This window comes from Ceratotherium simum, chromosome 1 (assembly GCF_057802395.1).
Source record: "Ceratotherium simum simum isolate JZ-2026a chromosome 1, ASM5780239v1, whole genome shotgun sequence".
Lineage (NCBI taxonomy): Eukaryota > Metazoa > Chordata > Mammalia > Perissodactyla > Rhinocerotidae > Ceratotherium > Ceratotherium simum.
Window position 1 is genome coordinate 105079464 of NC_141900.1, and position 17855 is coordinate 105097318.

The window sequence follows — 17855 nt, forward strand, 5'->3', positions numbered from 1 at the left end:
ATTTATTAACAAATTGTCCTTAATGCTACTTTACCATAATTTATGATATGGATAATATCCATTCAAAATGTCAAAAGCATATAAGAAGCTTTATCTTCATTTTATAAGAATTTAAAAGGGATAGTTATAATGAATGGTTGGGTATAAATTTAGAATTCTTAATGTGCATTTAACGTAGAGTTTTATTCTTTCTCTGTCAGTTTATTAACCTTATTTGATAACCCTGGATATATGTAGTTGGGGTGATCACATTTCCCTGATTGCCCAAGAGCATCCTGGTTCACACCTGTTCTCCTGGAGAAATTATTAATAGCTCCCCATTTCACTTTCAGAAGTAGCCCAGTTATATGATAAATTATATCATCACCCCATGTAGAGCTTGCTGAATCCTTTATATATACAGGCACCTCCAACCTGAGGAAGAAATTTGCCTTTCATAATCTCTCCTCTTTTCCAATTGCTAAGATTGGAAAGATGACAGAATGGGTGGGGTCTGTGGCTCAGGGAGCTGTGGTGGTGGTAAGACAGTCTTTGGGAAAGGCAGAAAGAGGGCGAGGGAAAGAACTCAGACTGCTCCTTCCTAGCAGAGGTCCCCATTCCCTGCCTCCCATTTCCTGGTCTAGACAGCAGAATCCCCATTCAGATAATACCACAATACCTTGTTACGTATGTTATTTTGTATTTTTGCAAATATATTAACCACAGTGTTTTTAAAAGGTAGTTTTTCCTACATAATCTTTATAACTTTAACATTGAAAGGAATAATAGATATCATTAGTTCAGTCTTATTTTGTAGGTAAGGTAAGTGAATCCCATGGTAATTGGAATAACTGTATAACGTAACTCAGATAGTCAAGGGCAAAATTTAGACCAGAACAAAGATCTTTTGAATCTTCATCTAGAGTTATTCTGTATGTTTTATAAAAAACTTTTTTCTTAAAAAAAAAGTATGTATACATTTTATAAGAAAGTACCCATAAAACTGAAATTAGAGGACCAGTTAGTAAGCGTTCCTTGTCCCTAAGTCTTGAAGATCAAGTTCCTTGATCTGTTAAAACAACAATGTATGGTAAGTGATTTTAGACACATGGTAGTAAAAGAATATTACATTGTTTTAGAATTTAGTTTCTTTTTAATCATAAAGATAATTTTTTAAATGTACCCTTTGACTCTCTTCTATTGAATAGTTATATCTAATAGGATAAAACATCTTGTGAAGTTTCACGAACACCTGCTTAATGAAGATAAGTTGCATGAAAATTCATACATTGATTTCACAGTACTGTGAGGCAACTATTAATACATATTTTGCTTCTGGCCAGATTTGGATGTGTGGAGGTAAACTGTTCATCATCCCTTGCTCTAGAGTTGGACATATTTTCCGAAAAAGGCGACCATATGGTTCTCCTGAAGGCCAAGACACCATGACACACAACTCCTTGAGGCTGGCATATGTCTGGCTGGATGAATACAAGGTGAAATTCAATTTCTTACTGAGAAGGGTGAACAATAGGCTGGTCAGTCCTTTGGGGATGGGGCTTTGGTTGCTTTTCACTCTTGCATATCTCTGTTTGGGTGACCTTCACTTTAGGGCCATCTCTTCCTAGGTTTCTTTTCTCTCTCTTCACCCAGTATTTCACTCATTTTTTGTTCTGACTCTTTCATTTTATTATTATCATTATTTTTTTTGAGGAAGATTGGCCCTGAGCTAACATCTGTTGCCAATGTTCTTCTTTTTCTTGTTTCTCCCCAAAGCACCAGTACACAGTTATATGTCCTAGTTGTAGGTCCTTCTAGTTCTTCTACGTGGGTCGCCGCCTCAGCATGGCTTGATGAGTGGTGAGTAGGTACATGCCGAGGATCCAAACCAGCGAACCCCGGGCTGCCACAACGGAATGCATGAACTTACCCACCGTGCCACTGTGCCAGCTCCCTTTTCTGACTCTCTTAATTTTCCAAATGACCACTCTGTAAGAGCTGATACAGCCAACATCAGAAGAAATTGTTTCTCTCTAGTTTTTTTACTCCTTCACGTCCCTCTCCTCTGACTCCCACAGAACCTGGCTCCCTTGCTCACTGGGCTTCGCTGTGACCCAAGCCCACTGCTTCCCCTGTTAGACTCTGCACATGTCATATTCCTTCCTGCCTTCTCTTCTGTCATACACGACTTTCAGTGATGTTTTCTTTGTAACAGCTTTGAGATACAATTCACAAATCATTTTTAGAACATTCTGTCACCCTAAAAAGAAACTGTGTATTCTTCAGCCGTCACTCCCCCAATCTTCCCCAGCCCAAGACAACCACTAATCTACCTCCTGACTTTATAGAGTTGCCTATTCTGGACATTTCATACAAATGGAACCATATAATATGTGGTCTTTTGTGACCGTCTTCTTTCTAAATTTAGCATGATGTTTTCAGGTTCACCCATATTATACCATGTATCAGTACTTCTTTCTTTTTTATTGCCAAATAACATTCCATTGTGTGACTATACCATATTTTATCCATTCATGAGTTGATGGACATTTGGGTTGTTTCCACTTTTTAATAGTTACAAAAAATGCTGCTGTGGACATTTGTGTACAATTAGTTTTTTTAAACAAGCCTTTATCGAGCACCTATTATATACCAGGCTCTGTGTTAGGTTTAGGGGGATACAAAGATGAATGAGGGAGCGCACAGTAATTTTTAACACTATAAGGTAAATGTAAGTGGAGGTACGTACCGTGTGCTCTGGGATAATGAGCACTAACTGTGCTTGGGGAGTTAAGTGGGGACTCTATCACACTTCTTCTACAACATTGTTTATGTCCTCCCTTCTCCCTGTACTGGACTGTGAGCTCCTTGAGGAGCTAATCCTGTGAGATTAGCTCCTTCAACTCCATGCTTATCATCTTTGAATCATCACTGTCTAACAGCAGATCTCAAAATGTGGTCCACAAACCCATGGAAGTCCTGGCTAGCCTTTCAGGAGGTCTGCCAGGTCAAAGCTGTTTTCACAGTCAGATCAGCACTGTATTTGCCGTTTTCACTGTGTTGACATTGCACCGAGGGTGCAAAAGCAATAGAGTAAAATGACTGGTGCCTTAGCATAAATCACAGCATTGACACTAAATGGCATTCTTCACTGCCAGTCCATTCAGAAAAAAAAGAAAAAGCCAGTTTCATCTAAGAATGTCATTGATGAAGTAGTAAAAATGATTGTATTAAATCTCAACATCTCTTAGTATTCTGTGTGAGTGTGCATATCAAGTGTACACAGAAAGCACTTTTGCTGTATCCTGAAGTACAGAGAGTGTTTGAAGGAAAAACATCTGTGCAGTTGTTTGAGTTGAGAGTTGAAGTAATCACTTTTCTCTGTGGAACACTCTTCATGTAAAAGAATGTCTCACAAACCATGGTTATTTGTATTTGGGTGTTAGGCAGACATTTTCTCAAAAATGAACCAACTGAGCCTCTCACTTCAAGGAGAACAACTGATTGTACTTGTTGCAAATTCAAACTTTCAAGTGAAAATTAGAATTTTGGAAAGCTTGTATCCACCACCATAAGCTTGATAGCTTCCTAGTACATAAAAACTTTTCTGATGAGCTCAGTAGTGTTATTTATGAATATGATTTTTTGGATATTGTATAGTGAAATTTGTCGGTATTTGAAAGAACTTCACAGCCCAGTGGACCAGTATTTTCCAAATGACTAATGCATGATGTTGTAAAAATCTTGCATAGGTAAAAGATCCATTCAAAGAGCAAGGTAGACCAGAAGTTTTTTTTGTTTGTTTGTTTTTGTTTTTTTTTTTTTTGTGAGGAAGATCAGCCCTGAGCTAACATCCATGCCAATCCTCCTCTTTTTTGCTGAGGAAAACCGGCTCTGAGCTAATGTCTATTGCCAATCCTCCTCCTCTTTTTTTTTTTCCCCTTTTTCTCCCCTAAGCCCTAGTAGATAGTTGTATGTCACAGTTGCACATCCTTCTAGTTGCTGTATGTGGGACACGGCCTCAGCATGGCTGGAGAAGCGGTGTGTCGGTGCGCGCCCAGGATCCGAACCCAGGCCGCCAGTAGCAGAGCGTGCACACTTAACCACTAAGCCATGGAGCTGGCCCAAGACCAGAAGATTTTAATACAACAATTCAGAAAGCTCAGTGATATGATTTCATATTCCACATTGGAACTAACCTTTAAAAGCTACTGAGTTTGGTGCAGTATCAAAAAAGAAGAGCCGTAATTTTCTGAAACAGCTATTAAAATAGTCCTTCCATTTTAAACTACATATTCTCATGAAGTTGTATTTTTTAAAATGTATTTAACCAAACAACACATAGTAACAGATTGAATGCAGAGACGACATTCAAGGTGACTTCCTTTCAGCCAGCATTGAAAAGATTTGCGAATGTGAAAGCTGTGTCACTATTCTCACTAGATTTTTTGTTTTTGTTCAAAACATGTTCTTTATATTAATAGGTAATAAGTTTATTGTTTTTAATGAATTAACAAATGTTCAGTTTTAACGTCTACATGGTAAATGTCAGTAGATACAGCTCACACAAACAGAACCTCCTTGGAGTCTTCAATAATTTTTAAGAATATAGAGTCCTGACACCAAAGAGTTTGAGAACTGCTAATCTCATATGTAGCCTGTTTGATTCTAAGATGTACATTTTCACATGTTTTGCCATTTCGGAAATTGGGGTGTATCTTACAATTTAAGATGTCTTATTGTTAATGATGTATTAGGTAATTGTGTGAAACTTTACATTGACATTTTCTGGCAACATCAAGAAAACACTGGTGTAAAAAATATTTTTGCTCATGATCCATTTTTTCAGTTGTTCTTTAAACCTCAGATATAATTGATAATCTTTATTTTAAACAAAAAATCCATTCTCTTGTTTTTCATTTTTCTTTTTTAAATTTAGGAGCAGTATTTTTCCTTAAGACCTGATCTGAGGACCAAAAGCTATGGAAATATCAGTGAGCGTGTTGAATTGAGGAAAAAGTTGGGTTGTAAATCATTTAAATGGTATTTGGATAATATTTACCCAGAGATGCAGATTTCTGGGCCCAATGCCAAACCCCAGCAGCCTATTTTTATCAATAGAGGGCCAAAACGTCCCAAAGTCCTTCAACGTGGAAGGGTAAGAAAGTAATCTTACTAAAGTGTGTCATTAAGAGTTGTGTGGTACAATAAGTGACACTGTAGACTTAAAATATTTAATGATAGACTTTAACTTGTTTTCCATTATATTCATTTTATGGGAATTTACTCAGGTGTAACGCCTTAGAAATTTTAACATCTTTATCTTCACTATTAATATTAAGATCCTTTACCTGCCAGTGTTAAAGAGAGCATGACTTCTCTAAGTTATATGCTAGATTCCAAGAGGATAGATGTAAATGTGAATATACAAATAAAGGCAATATAAGTGAGTGTAAAATTCACTGGGCAGAGACCAGTCCAAAAAAGAAAACAGAAGGAGAAGTGGGGCAGCTGTGTGCTGTTTGGCTACAGCTCTGGGAACTGACTCCAGACAGGAAGTGAAAGATGGTTAGGGTCTAAGTGGTGGCATGAAGTGAGATTTCACACTCGATGTTCCGAGCAATCATCTGAGCTTAGCAGAAAAGCCATTGATCAACCACATTCTTTAGATGTTCCTTTTTGTTTCTTATAGAATTTCTTCAGTTTTGTAATCACACTTAAATTTTAGGGGTCTAGTCATAAAGTCATAACTTTTTCCTGAATTGTTTCTTAGAATTTGCTTTCCGAAAGTGTAGATGTTATAATTGTTGCCCAGTTTTCCCTTCTTTTGTGTTACAAAGAAGGCACTCCTTTCAAAGTTCTTTCCCAATGCCAACGATTCTTCAGTGGTTAGAATGGAGCCTAGAGCTTTCCCCTTCTTGTTCTCTCTACTTTATAAGGTATAAAAAAATCATTAATATATTTATTATTGTTTTCTCTTTAAGTGAAAATAGGCACCAGTCTAGGTGCACATAGTTGAAATCCTTTACCATTAGTATTCTTGCCTTGCTCATCTAATCTCATTTAATACTTAAACTAATCCTTTTACCCAGACTAGACACCCTTTGCTTCTTTTATGTATCTGACCTTTGGAATTCCTATGGCATTTATCATCTGTATTTCTCTCCAGTTTAGGATGTATATTACATTTAATTATGTACTGTCTGGTTTATACCTTTTGTTCTTATTTCCTCAGTTTCATTTTAAGGTTCTTTAGTGCAGAGGTGATATTTTAATTTCCTTCTTCCCCTATAGTAGATTAGTAAACTTGTAGGTAGTATTAAGTAGAATTTCTACTTGACACTGCTTGCATATATTGTTAAAATTGCCTATAACCTTGAAATCCCTATTGTGATGCTCCTGTGTACTGAAGCTAGAGTTTAAGAATAAAAAAATGCTTATCTTTTTGTGACCTTGGAATTCATACCTCTGGAATAATATTTTCATATTTTATCCAAAACCTTTTCTGGCATTCTAAGGCATCTTCTGACATTGGTCTCTCTTTGCTTGCTGGGTTGTCAAGAGCAATTTCTTCTTTTACAGCTCTATCACCTCCAGACCAACAAGTGTCTGGTGGCCCAGAGCCGCCCAAGTCAGAAGGGAGGCCTAGTAGTGCTTAAGGCGTGTGACTATGGTGACCCAAATCAGGTGAGTGATGCCTCTGGGCACAGCCAGTCCTTGGAACGTGTCCTTCAGTGAAGGGGAGCTGCCAGCAGTCGCTCCTGAGGAGGGAGGAGTAAACATCAAGATTTTAATGTGACTTTTCTTTATTATATGGTTTAAGTTGGGAATGATTTTAGAGATCATCTAATACAACTGTTTTTGTCTCCTTTGTATATTATTCCTACCTCTGCTTATTATGTTTGTCATAGTAGCAATTATATAGAATGAATTTGAATTATATGGAATGAATTTGAATTATATAGAATGAATTGAAAGCTATATGAATTTGTTAGAAATGGCAAAGAAAGTGTACCTTCTTTGTGGATAAGAACGTAAATCTGCATTAGATGAATCAGAATATCTTTGGTAGAGTTTTCTCTGAAATCGTATTTTCCTAACTGACTTTTAGGAGTTCATCAGAGGAAACCACAACAAAATTTAAGTTCATTTCATTCACATAATTTAATCTGTTTGTACGTGTCTTTTCAATGATATTAAATGGACTTAAAAATAAGCGAAACTTACTTTGGTTTGGAACTGTAATTCAAACTGATTTATATCTGATAAAACAGCATAACCTAACAGCAATCTAATCTCCTAGCTGTAGTGCCTCAAGACTGCAGTGCTCAAAACAGGTCCTAAGTAAGTAATTTTCATTTCCACTTGAGTGGTGGGATGCTGTCATCCAAGAATGAAAAGAACACTTGGGCTTTTGGGATAGAGTCTCTCCTTTGAAATTTCATAGAACACATTTCTAGGAAAGTTTATGCACACTTTCTAAGATGTTATACCTACTGGAAAACATGATTTTTTTGTGCCATGTCTGGGGATGAGAGGCGTTAGTGTTGTAGACACTGAAGTGTTAAATTGTAGTGACGTTTCGGTGGTTTAGATCACAGTGGCATGAGATTGTTGAAGTTCGTTCCAGAAAATGTAAGAAGTTTGAGGAGATGGAGTTAAACTCTCGTATCTGTATTATGTTGTGACTAAACAGAGTCCCAGTGGCTAATACCGTAGCTACTAGCCACATGTGGCTATTCAAATTTTAATTAATTAAATGAAATAAAATTAACAGTTAATTTCCTCAGTCATGCTAGCCACATTTCCAGTGCTTGATAGCTACATGTGGACTGTGGCTCCCATGTTGGACAACATAGATTATAAAACATTAGCATCATCGCAGAAAGTTCTATTATAGCACCAGTGGAGAGTCTCGTCATGTTAATGGAGACAGCACACACACATTTTGGGCCTGTAGGTAGAAGTAGCAGTGAGTAAAATAATTCACAGAATAGAAGAAAATGTATTCCTTTTGGATTTGGTGATGGTACATGTTGGAGAATAAGTTCTTCATTGCATTTGACCACTTCAGCCGACTTCAGCTCTTTGTTCCTGAAAATAATCTGAGAGACCGTAAAGAAGACTATGCTGTAAGATCATTTGCACATCTAACGAAAGTCCTGCTTCTGGGCTGTCAAGATGAAATCATAATCTCTGTCCAAATGTTGTTATGATCTGGGGTTAGAGTCTAATATTCCACAGGATAATGTGATGTGACAGCCCCCGCACGCCATCACTGCCCAACATGAGGGAAATATGAACGTGAGAGCCTCGTGTGTTCTGTCGACAGAAGGCAAACTGGCAGGTTCATTGGGCTCCTCCAGTTCTTATGCAGTCTAGGGATTAAGAGCATTGTATAATTGTGAAATCCGAGAATTGGAAATGATCTGCAATCATGTGCTCAATTAAATTCAGTCAGTTACGTTAAATTCAATTAACAAAATTCAGCCACTGCTTAGGTTTCTTCCTGGAATTGTACCTTGCCTTTTCCTGCCTTCATTCCACTTTCAGATAACTAAGCTGATACTGCCTCCCTGTAACTCTAGTACGTGAGTCTGTTCCCACTTTATGAGACCATACAGAATAAATCCATTCTTCTTCCACAAATACATGAAGTGGTGTGCAGTCTGAATTTCAAAAATCTAAAGCAAAATTTGGGGTTTTGATCTTTTATTTTCTTCCTTAGATCTGGATTTATAATGAAGAGCATGAATTGGTTTTAAATAATCTCCTTTGCCTGGATATGTCAGAAACTCGCTCATCAGACCCACCACGTCTCATGAAGTGCCATGGGTCCGGAGGATCCCAGCAGTGGACCTTTGGGGTGAGGAACTTACATAGTGATGATGGGAGGATGTGAAGACACCAGCAAGGCTGAGTGAGGGAACGTGGCAGATGGACTCATTCTGCCTTGTAGAAGGGAGTTCTGAGTTGGTAGTATCCCTTAAGTAAGTAATCTTAAATGTGCCAAATCTCTTCTGGATTTCTGTGTCTTCTTTACCATATTCTGGCAGTAAGTTTTTTAAGTTAAAGCAAATAACTGGTGGAATTTTTTTCTTGCTACCTCTTTGTTTCAGAAGAATAATCGGCTATACCAGGTGTCAGTTGGACAGTGCCTGAGAGCGGTTGATCCACTGAGTCACAAAGGCTATGTTGCTATGGCAATCTGTGATGGCTCTTCCTCACAACAATGGCATTTGGAAGGTTAAAGTGGACGCCATGGCTGGAATGGTGACTCATCACACTTGTCCTCCTGTGGAGATGCCTGGGAAGATTAGCAGAGGTGAGATATCAGACAGCTCAAGATTGGAGCACCGAGTAACGATTAGGAGGTGAAGAAGTATGTTTCACCAAGGGATTAAGGTCATTTCTGAGCTGCTGTTAAGGAATTTCTTGCTTATGGTAGGAAACCAGAATTCAATTTTAACTCTTTATATAGAGTCAGGTTTGTACAGAAGGATGAAACCCAGGAAATTGAAATGTCTAATAATGTCAAATTTATTTATGCATCTTTTTAATCTCCTTTAATAATGGAATGGCATTTATCTGATCAGGAACTTGTCATGATTTCCTTTCTTAGAAGACTACATAGGAGACAGTTAATTTTTTTTTACTTCTATTATCATGTTCTAAATAGATAATTTTAAACAAACTGGTTGAATCCACGTTACTTTTAACTTCAGAAGGCATCATTTATAAGATTATATTTAAGAGGCAGTTAACTATTATAAATTATTTTGATGAATTATGGTACGATCTACATTTAAAATAAAAGATCCTTTTGATTGTTTACCTAGGATTTTTTTGTCTGCTCTTTTATCTTGTATTCGGTCCTCTGGTCTGAGTTGTCCTATGTATGTGATACATGGTAAGACATATACTTGGATTTGGCTGATGAACCAATAAGCTAGGTAGCAGCCCTAAACTTAAGGAAGTTTCACAGTTTCTTAGCTTAAACTATGTGAGTTTGAAGCTGAAGGTATGTGAATTTGGATACTTTACATTAAACTTGCCTGTGGACCATCCAAGTAGAGTTGTTAATTAGGCAGTTGGATATAGAGATCAGGATCTCAGAAGATATATTTCAGCTAGAGATATAAATTTAGGAATCGTCTGTATTTATTGTAAATGCCCAAATATAATGTGAGTTTTTCACCAAAATTACATCTCAGAGGAGACACAATCTCATGATATAGGGTACTTTCTCAGTTATTTTACCTTGAACCACAAAGCAGTTTAAGCATCATATAAAAAACATGTTGAAGAATAATATATCCTATATCCTAAGCATTTCATCTATCATTCAACTTTGGGGCCGGCCCCGTGGCGCAGCGGTTAAGTGTGCGCACTCCGCTGCTGGTGGCCTGGGTTCAGATCCCAGGCGTGCACCAACACACCACTTGTCAGGCCATGCTGTGGCGGTGTGCCACATAAACTGGAGGAAGATAGGCACGGATGTTAGCTCAGGGCCAGTCTTCCTTGGCAAAAAAAGAGGAGGATTGGCGTGGATGTTAGCTCAGGGCTGATCTTCCTCACATACATACATAAATAAATACATACATACATACATACACACATACATACTCATTCAACTTCAAAGACCAGATGGTACATATAGAAAACAAAAAGCAGCAATATGGTAGATTTAATCCCAACAAAATCAATAATCACATTAAATGTAATTTGATTAAATGTAAATGGATCTAAATGCTCTAGTTAGAAGGCAGAGATTGTTAGACTGGATAAAAATGCAAGACCCAACTGTATCCTGCCTACAAGAAATTTGCTTTAAATATGAAGACACAAATAAGTTAAAAATAAAAAGATGGGAAAATATATGCATGTTGAATACTAATTTAAACACATCTAGAGTAGTTATATTAATATTAGACAAAGGAGATTTCAGAGCAAAGAATATTACTGGGGATAAAGAGAGTTGTTTCATAATGATAAAGGGGACAATTCATTAAGAGGAAATAATCCCAAACATTTATATACCTAGTAACAGAACTTCAAAGTACATGCCATCAAAATTGTTCTGTCAGAACTGCCAAGAGACATTATCTACAATTATAAGTAGGGATTTTAACATACCTCTCAATAATTGATAAAACAAGTACAGTCATGCGTCACTTAATGATGGGGATACGTTCTGAGAAATGCATTGTTAGGCGACTTTGTCATTGTGCGAACATCATAGAGTGTACTTACACAAACCTAGGTGGTATAGCGTACTACACACCTAGGCTCTGTGGTACTAATCTTATGGGACCACTGTCATATATGCAGTCTGTTGTTGACTGACATGTTGTTCTGTGGCACATGACTGTAGACAGAAAATCAAAATCAGTAGGTTATGGAAAACTTGAACAATACTGTCAACCAACTGGATATAATTAATATTTATGGAACACTCCCCCCAACAAGAACAGAATACACATTCTTTTCAGGTACACATGAAATGTACCAGGATAGATCATATTCCAAGATATTAAACAAGTCTCTAAATTTTTTTTTTTTTAAAGATTTATTTATTTATTTTCCCCCCAAAGCCCCAGTAGATAGTTGTATGTCATAGTTGCACAGCCTTCTAGTTGCCGTATGTGGGATGCAGCCTCAGCATGGCCGGAGAAGCGGTGCGCCGGTGTGCGCCCGGGATCCGAACCCGGGCCGCCAGCATCAGAGAGCACGCACTTAACCGCTAAGCCACAGGGCCGGCCCAACAAGTCTCTAAATTTATACAAATTTAGCTTATGCAAATTATATTAGAAATCAGTAGCAATGATAACAGTGGTAGAAATCAATAATAAAAATATACCTGGAAAATCTTCAGATATTTGAAAATTTACCAATAACACACTTCGCAATACCCTGTGGGTTGGGTCAAAGAACAAATCAAAGCCTATTTTGAACTGACTGAAAATGAAAACACAACATATCAGAGATTGTAGGATACAGCTAACTCAGTACTTGGAAATTTTATAGCACTAAGCACCTATATTAGAAAAAAATAAAAGTTTAAAATCAGTGACTTAAGCTTCCACCTTAAGAAAATATAAAAAGAAGAACAAGTTAGAAGGGCAAAGAAGCAGAAGAAATATTAAATATCAGAACAAATGAATGAAATAGAAAACAAAAATAGAGAAAATTGATGAAACCAAAAGCTGGATTAAGAATATCAATAAAACTGATAAACCTCTAGTCAAAAACAAAAAAAGACAGAAATTATTAACATCAAGAATGAAAATGGCAAGTTCACTAGAGATTCTACAGGTATTAAAAAGGATAAGAAGGGGGCCAGCCCCGTGGCTTAGCGGTTAGGTGCACGCACTCCGCTGCTGGCGGCCCGGGTTCAGATCTCGGGCGCGCACCGACGCACTGCTTGTCTGGCCATGCTGAGGCCACGTCCCACATACAGCAACTAGAAGGATGTGCAACTATGACATACAACTATCTACTGGGGCTTTGGGGAGAAAAAAGGAGGAGGATTGGCAATAGATGTTAGCTCAGAGCCGGTCTTAGGAAAAAGAGGAGGATTAGCATGGATGTTAGCTCAGGGCTGATCTTCCTCACAAAAAAAAAAAAATTGAAAATAATGGTATTGTAACTGCAGTTAACAATAGCATCAAACATATGAAAAGTATAAGACTTGTACAATGAAAAGTACAATACACTGCTAAGAGAAATTAAAGAAAACCTAAATAAGTGGAGAACTATCCTATATTCATGACTAGAAAACTCAATATAGGGGCCAGCCCAGTGGCTCAAGCAGTTAAGTGCGCGCACGCTCTGCTTCGGCACCCGGGTTCGGATCCTGGGTGTGCACCAATGCACCGCTTGTGACACCATGCTGTGGCGGCGTCCCATATAAAGTAGAGGAAGATGGGCACGGATGTTAGCCCAGGGCCAGTCTTCCTCAGCAAAAAGAGGAGGATCAGCATCAGATGTTAGCTCAGGGCTGATCTTCCTCACAAAAAAAAAAAAAACCTCAATATTGTTAGGATGTTGATTCTTCAGAGTTTGATCTACAGGTGTAATGGTATCCTCCATCAAAATCCCAGTAGGCTTTTTGTAGAAGTTGACAATCTAATTTTCAAATTTACATGGAAGTGCGTAGGACTAAGAGTGGCCAAAATAATTTTGAAAAGAATGAAGTGGGAGGACTTGCGCCAATTCAAGACTGACTGTGGTATTGGCTTATGGGTAATGAATTGATCGGTGGAACAAAAATAGACCCACATGTGTATGGGCAATTGATTTTCAGCCAAGGAACCAGTACAATTCACCAGGGAAAGAGAAATATAACAAATGAGTGGTGGAAGAAGTTTATATCCCTGTGGACAAAAATGCAATCTGACCACTGCCTTATCCATACACAGAAAGTATTTCAAGATGGGTCAGATCTAGACAGAAAAACAAACTATAAAGATTTAGAGGAAAATGAAAGAGAATATCTTCATGACTTTAGGATAGGCAAAGATTTCTTAACTCATTAAAAGAACTAGTCATAAAAGTTTAATGAATTGGACTTAATCAAAGTTAAAGGCTTCTGCTCAAGACACCATTGAGAAAATGAAAAAGTAAGCCACAGACTTGCATCCAGAGTGTATAAACACTGCTTAAAGTTTAATAATAATAAGACAACGCAATTTTCAAAATGGACAAAATACTCAAATAGACCTTTCACCAAAGATGTATAAATGGGTCAGCATTATGAAAAGAGGTGTTCAGTGTCACAGTCATCAGGGAAGTGCAGATTAAAGCGACAGTCAGGTACCACTTTATACTCATTAAAATGGCTAAGATCAAAAAGATGGACATGAGGGACTGGGAGGAAACAGCAGAGAAGGTTGTTGCAGCATCACTTCTGGATCTCCCCAGTCAATACCCATTACAGTGAGAGCAGCCAGACAGCCAAACCCAAGGGGAGCATTTTCAAAGTAGGTGACAAGGTAGCCTCACACTCTCCAAATTCAGTGGGCAGGGGAAACTCATAGTCTTAAGACCTGTGGGTTACTGACACGCGTGTGGCAGAAAGCAAAAGGAAGCACAACAGAGCATCTGTGATCCAAGAATAAGAGAACCCAAAATGGCAACAGGTATTAACTGGAAATGAGGTGGGTGAGTCTGAGACCAGCAACTGAGCCTGGGAGGATTTCCCCACCTGGGAGGAGTGGATGGGCGTGAGGGGCCGAAGCATCAGTTCCTCTGAACTCTTGAAACTTACTGCCAGGGCTTCTTTCTAGCTCAGGGCCCCAGGCTGAGGAGAAACTTCTGGGAATGGAGTACAACTTGAGTAGGACAGGGATCCTAGAGAAAAAGGACAGATGAAACTTGGCCAGTGGAGGAGGGAAGCAAAGCCAGGCAGTCTCCGCAGCAGGCTACCGTGTTGAAGATCACACGAACCGGAGAGGAGGGAGCTCTGCGGGTTAGAAAGGCTGGATACGCCTCCTTCGAGTTCAGGAAAACTAACTTCTCATCACATGGGCAGTGGAAGAGGATCAAGGTCGAATCCCATACAGTTACTATGAAAAACCCAGTTGGGTCCATCTCCCGTGTAAGGAACAACCCAGTTCCTCCCTGCTGTGTCTGTCCCTCCTGTGTGTCTCCTTGACTACTCTCGCAGAACACTTCACTTCCGACACTTCTGGTCCCCAAGTGTGGGGGCGGTTTTCCCCACACCGAGCAATTCTCTGTGACACCAGCTGGGTGTCCTACAGCTCAATTCAATTCTGACACTGTCTCCCGGGAGATAGCATCAGATTGCACAGGTTAAGGGCTCAGCCCCACAAGACTGCTACCACCCCACATTAGATGCCAGTCGCAAGTCCAGGTTGCCACCTGTGCTTCGGACCAACCAGCTATAAATTGGAGGTTCCCAGGACCCCCTCCTCGGGTTCGATTAGTTTGCTAGAGCGGCTCATGGGACTCAGACAAACAGTTCCCTTATGCTTACTGGTTTATTATAAAAGGATATGACAGAGGATACAGATGCACATCCAGACGGAAGAGATGAGTAGACCAAGGTATGTGGAAAGTGGCCTGGAGCCTCCATGCCCTGCTGGGCATGACACTCTCCCAGCACCTCCACGTGTCCGCCAAGCCGGGCCTAGTCCTGTCGGGTTTTCATGGAGGCTTCATGACGTAGGCCTGACTGATTAAATCACTGGCATTGGCAAGTGATTCAACCTCCAGCCCCTTTCCCCTCCCTGGAGGTCAGGGGGTGGGACTGAGAGTTCCAACCCTCTAATCACAAGGTTGGCTCTCCTGGCAACCAGCCCCCATCCTTAGATGGGGTCTAAGTCACTACATGAACATAACAAAAGATACCTTTATGGCTCTCTTCACTTAGGAAATTCCAAGCGTTTAGGAGCTCCGTGCCAGAAATGGGGACAAGACCAAATATATATTACTTATTACAGGACGAAGACCAAACGTATATTTCTTATTATAAATCACAATATCACTTTACCCCCTGGTCCTCAAACATGGATCCGTAATAGCAAAACAACCATAAAAGTCAAAAGATGCTTGCACATTACTAGAATCTGATTCAGTCATTAATAACTATCTGGTCCATCATCGTATCGTATATAATGTCTCCCAGGGCGAGGCCACTCAGGTTTGCAGGCTTCTGTTCCATCTGATCAGGTTCCAAAAGCAGGAGTGGCCCCAGCAATATACGGCTTCCGTCCCTTCAGGCATCTGGTATAATCGAGCTAAGAGACAGTATCATCTCTTGCTCTGAGCCTCTTTTGAGGTGTTAATGTAATATTGGATTTCCCTCATTATATAACCATTATTCATTCCTTTACCCTCAGCTACTATTTTTCCTTCTTTCCATTTATAACCAAACTTTTTCACCTTTGGAAGGGTCATTAGCTCGGTCACTGTGCTGGTCTGCACTGCACGCAGCAATACTAGTCTAGTAAGTCCATCCCCCTCTGCATTCCCATTCACACAGGGTAAGGTTACACAGGTGCAGAGCTAGTGGGCTATCTTTAGCACCAGGCAATATAGCCGCATTCACTGTTAGCCCCACTTTTGCTAGATGGGGTTGAAGGTACATCCTGCCTTGGCAGGCCCTTAGAAATTCTGACGTAAAAGTTAAAAAGATAGTTTCTTGTTTAGAAATCATCCCTGTTTACAGCCCTTGTACTTGCAGCCCTGGTCCTGTGACCACTGCATCAAATAGGGGAAAAAAAAATTGAGGTGATGTGAGGAAGAAAGAATGAAAGTACCCCAGAAAGATATGCTCACAGAACTGATCAAAACCATAACATGCTTGTTCAAAACAAACCAAAAGACAGTAAGTAACATGAAATGATAATATAAAGCAGAATTTGAAAACAGAAATGTGACAGAACTCGAACTGAAGCAAAAATGTGAAATTTAAAAAGTAATTTTAGAAATGAAGAATAAAGAGGAACACAGGAGGGCCGGCCCCGTGGCTTAGCGGTTAAGTGCGTGCGCTCCGAGGCTGGCAGCCCGGGTTCGGATCCCGGGCGCACACCGACGCACTGCTTCTCCGGCCATGCTGGGGCCGTGTCCCACATGCAGCAACTGGAAGGATGTGCAGCTATGACAGACAACTATCTACTGGGGCTTTGGGGGAAAAATAAATAAATAAAAATTATTGAAAAAAAAAGAGGAACACAGGGGCAAAGAAACATGATGAATAATGCTTTTAAAGAAAATAGACAAGAGGGAAAAATGTTTAAGTCAAAAAGAAAAGAGGAAAATTCTGCTTCTGGCCAAAAGGGAGTAAGAGGATCTGGGCTTGTCCTCCTGGGGTAAACTAGGAAAGTAGAAAAAAATACATGAAACAACTCTTTTCAGACATGGGATATGGGATCACAGGGACTGCAGGACGGTATCCTGAGAAACAAGGTGGCCCAGACTCATCCCAGCTCTCTGCCCCGAGACAGTTTCCAGACTACTGTGCAGGGAGGGGACCCAACAAGAGCCTGGTGGTCTTGCTGAGTTGAGATGGAGGACAGAGGTAGAATGTGCAGCACAGAATGTGGGGCGGAGGGGGCTACACAGAGTAAGGGCCCAGAAATGTGCATGGGGCCTCCATTTGAGTCTGGCTGTGTACCAGTCTGTCCACAGGTAAAGTTGTGACTCCGTGAGACTGGGCCGAGAACAAGTTCCAAGGACAGAACAAGTACTGGGAAGCTATAAACTGAGCAACTCCCAGAGATCACACAGGCAAGGAATCATTTAAGCTACCACTAGCCAAGTGAAGGCTCCTCACTGAAAACCCAGGGCATCCAGTGTGTTCCCCCAAAGGGCCATAACCTCAGAGGTGGGGCTAAATTAGACTCATCCTAAAAATGCTCTGAGAACAAGCTTCAAAAGGAGGAAACTGATTTTCAGGTAACTTAACTGCTGCCAGAATAAAGTCTAACACTCTAAAAGAATACAGCACAATCCACCACTCAACATAAAAGCACAAATTCTGGAATCCAATAAAAATTACTAGACATGGAAAAGGCAGGAAATGTGACCTGTTACCAGGAGAAAAAGATCAATCAATTAATTAATTAAACAGGCACAGAGATGAAAAAGATGATAGAATTAGGAGACAACAGTATTAAAAAGAGCTGTTATAACTATGTTCGATGTGCTAAAAATTTTAAAGGAAAACGAGCATAATGAGGAATGAAACTGTCAAATCAAAACTGTCAAGTCACAGCAAACAAGGCAAACCTGAGTCACTGTCACATATCAGGAGACTAAGGAGACATGACGACCAAATGCAATGTGGTATTCTGGAATCAATCCTGGAACAGAAAAGGGACGTTATCAAAAGATTGATAAGCCACGGGTGA

The 17855-nt window shown here is 39.6% G+C and overlaps 1 protein-coding gene across 7 annotated transcripts in view; it reads left to right on the top strand.

Moving 5' to 3' along the window:
• The window catches only part of GALNT11 (polypeptide N-acetylgalactosaminyltransferase 11), a 66309-nt gene extending 56489 nt beyond the window's left edge, over nt 1-9820 (top strand). For 5 of the 7 annotated variants that reach the window (XM_004430591.3, XM_087433346.1, XM_087433342.1 and 2 more), the window contains 5 exons: nt 1323-1475; nt 4919-5137; nt 6562-6666; nt 8708-8845; nt 9099-9820. In XM_004430591.3, the coding sequence (XP_004430648.1) occupies nt 1323-1475; nt 4919-5137; nt 6562-6666; nt 8708-8845; nt 9099-9230 (747 nt within the window). In that variant the 3' untranslated portion in view covers nt 9231-9820. The remainder of the gene's footprint in view (nt 1-1322; nt 1476-4918; nt 5138-6561; nt 6667-8707; nt 8846-9098) is intronic. The other 2 variants (XM_087433357.1, XM_087433366.1) reach the window with 2 other exon arrangements.
• Nucleotides 9821-17855: the final 8035 nt, after the last annotated feature.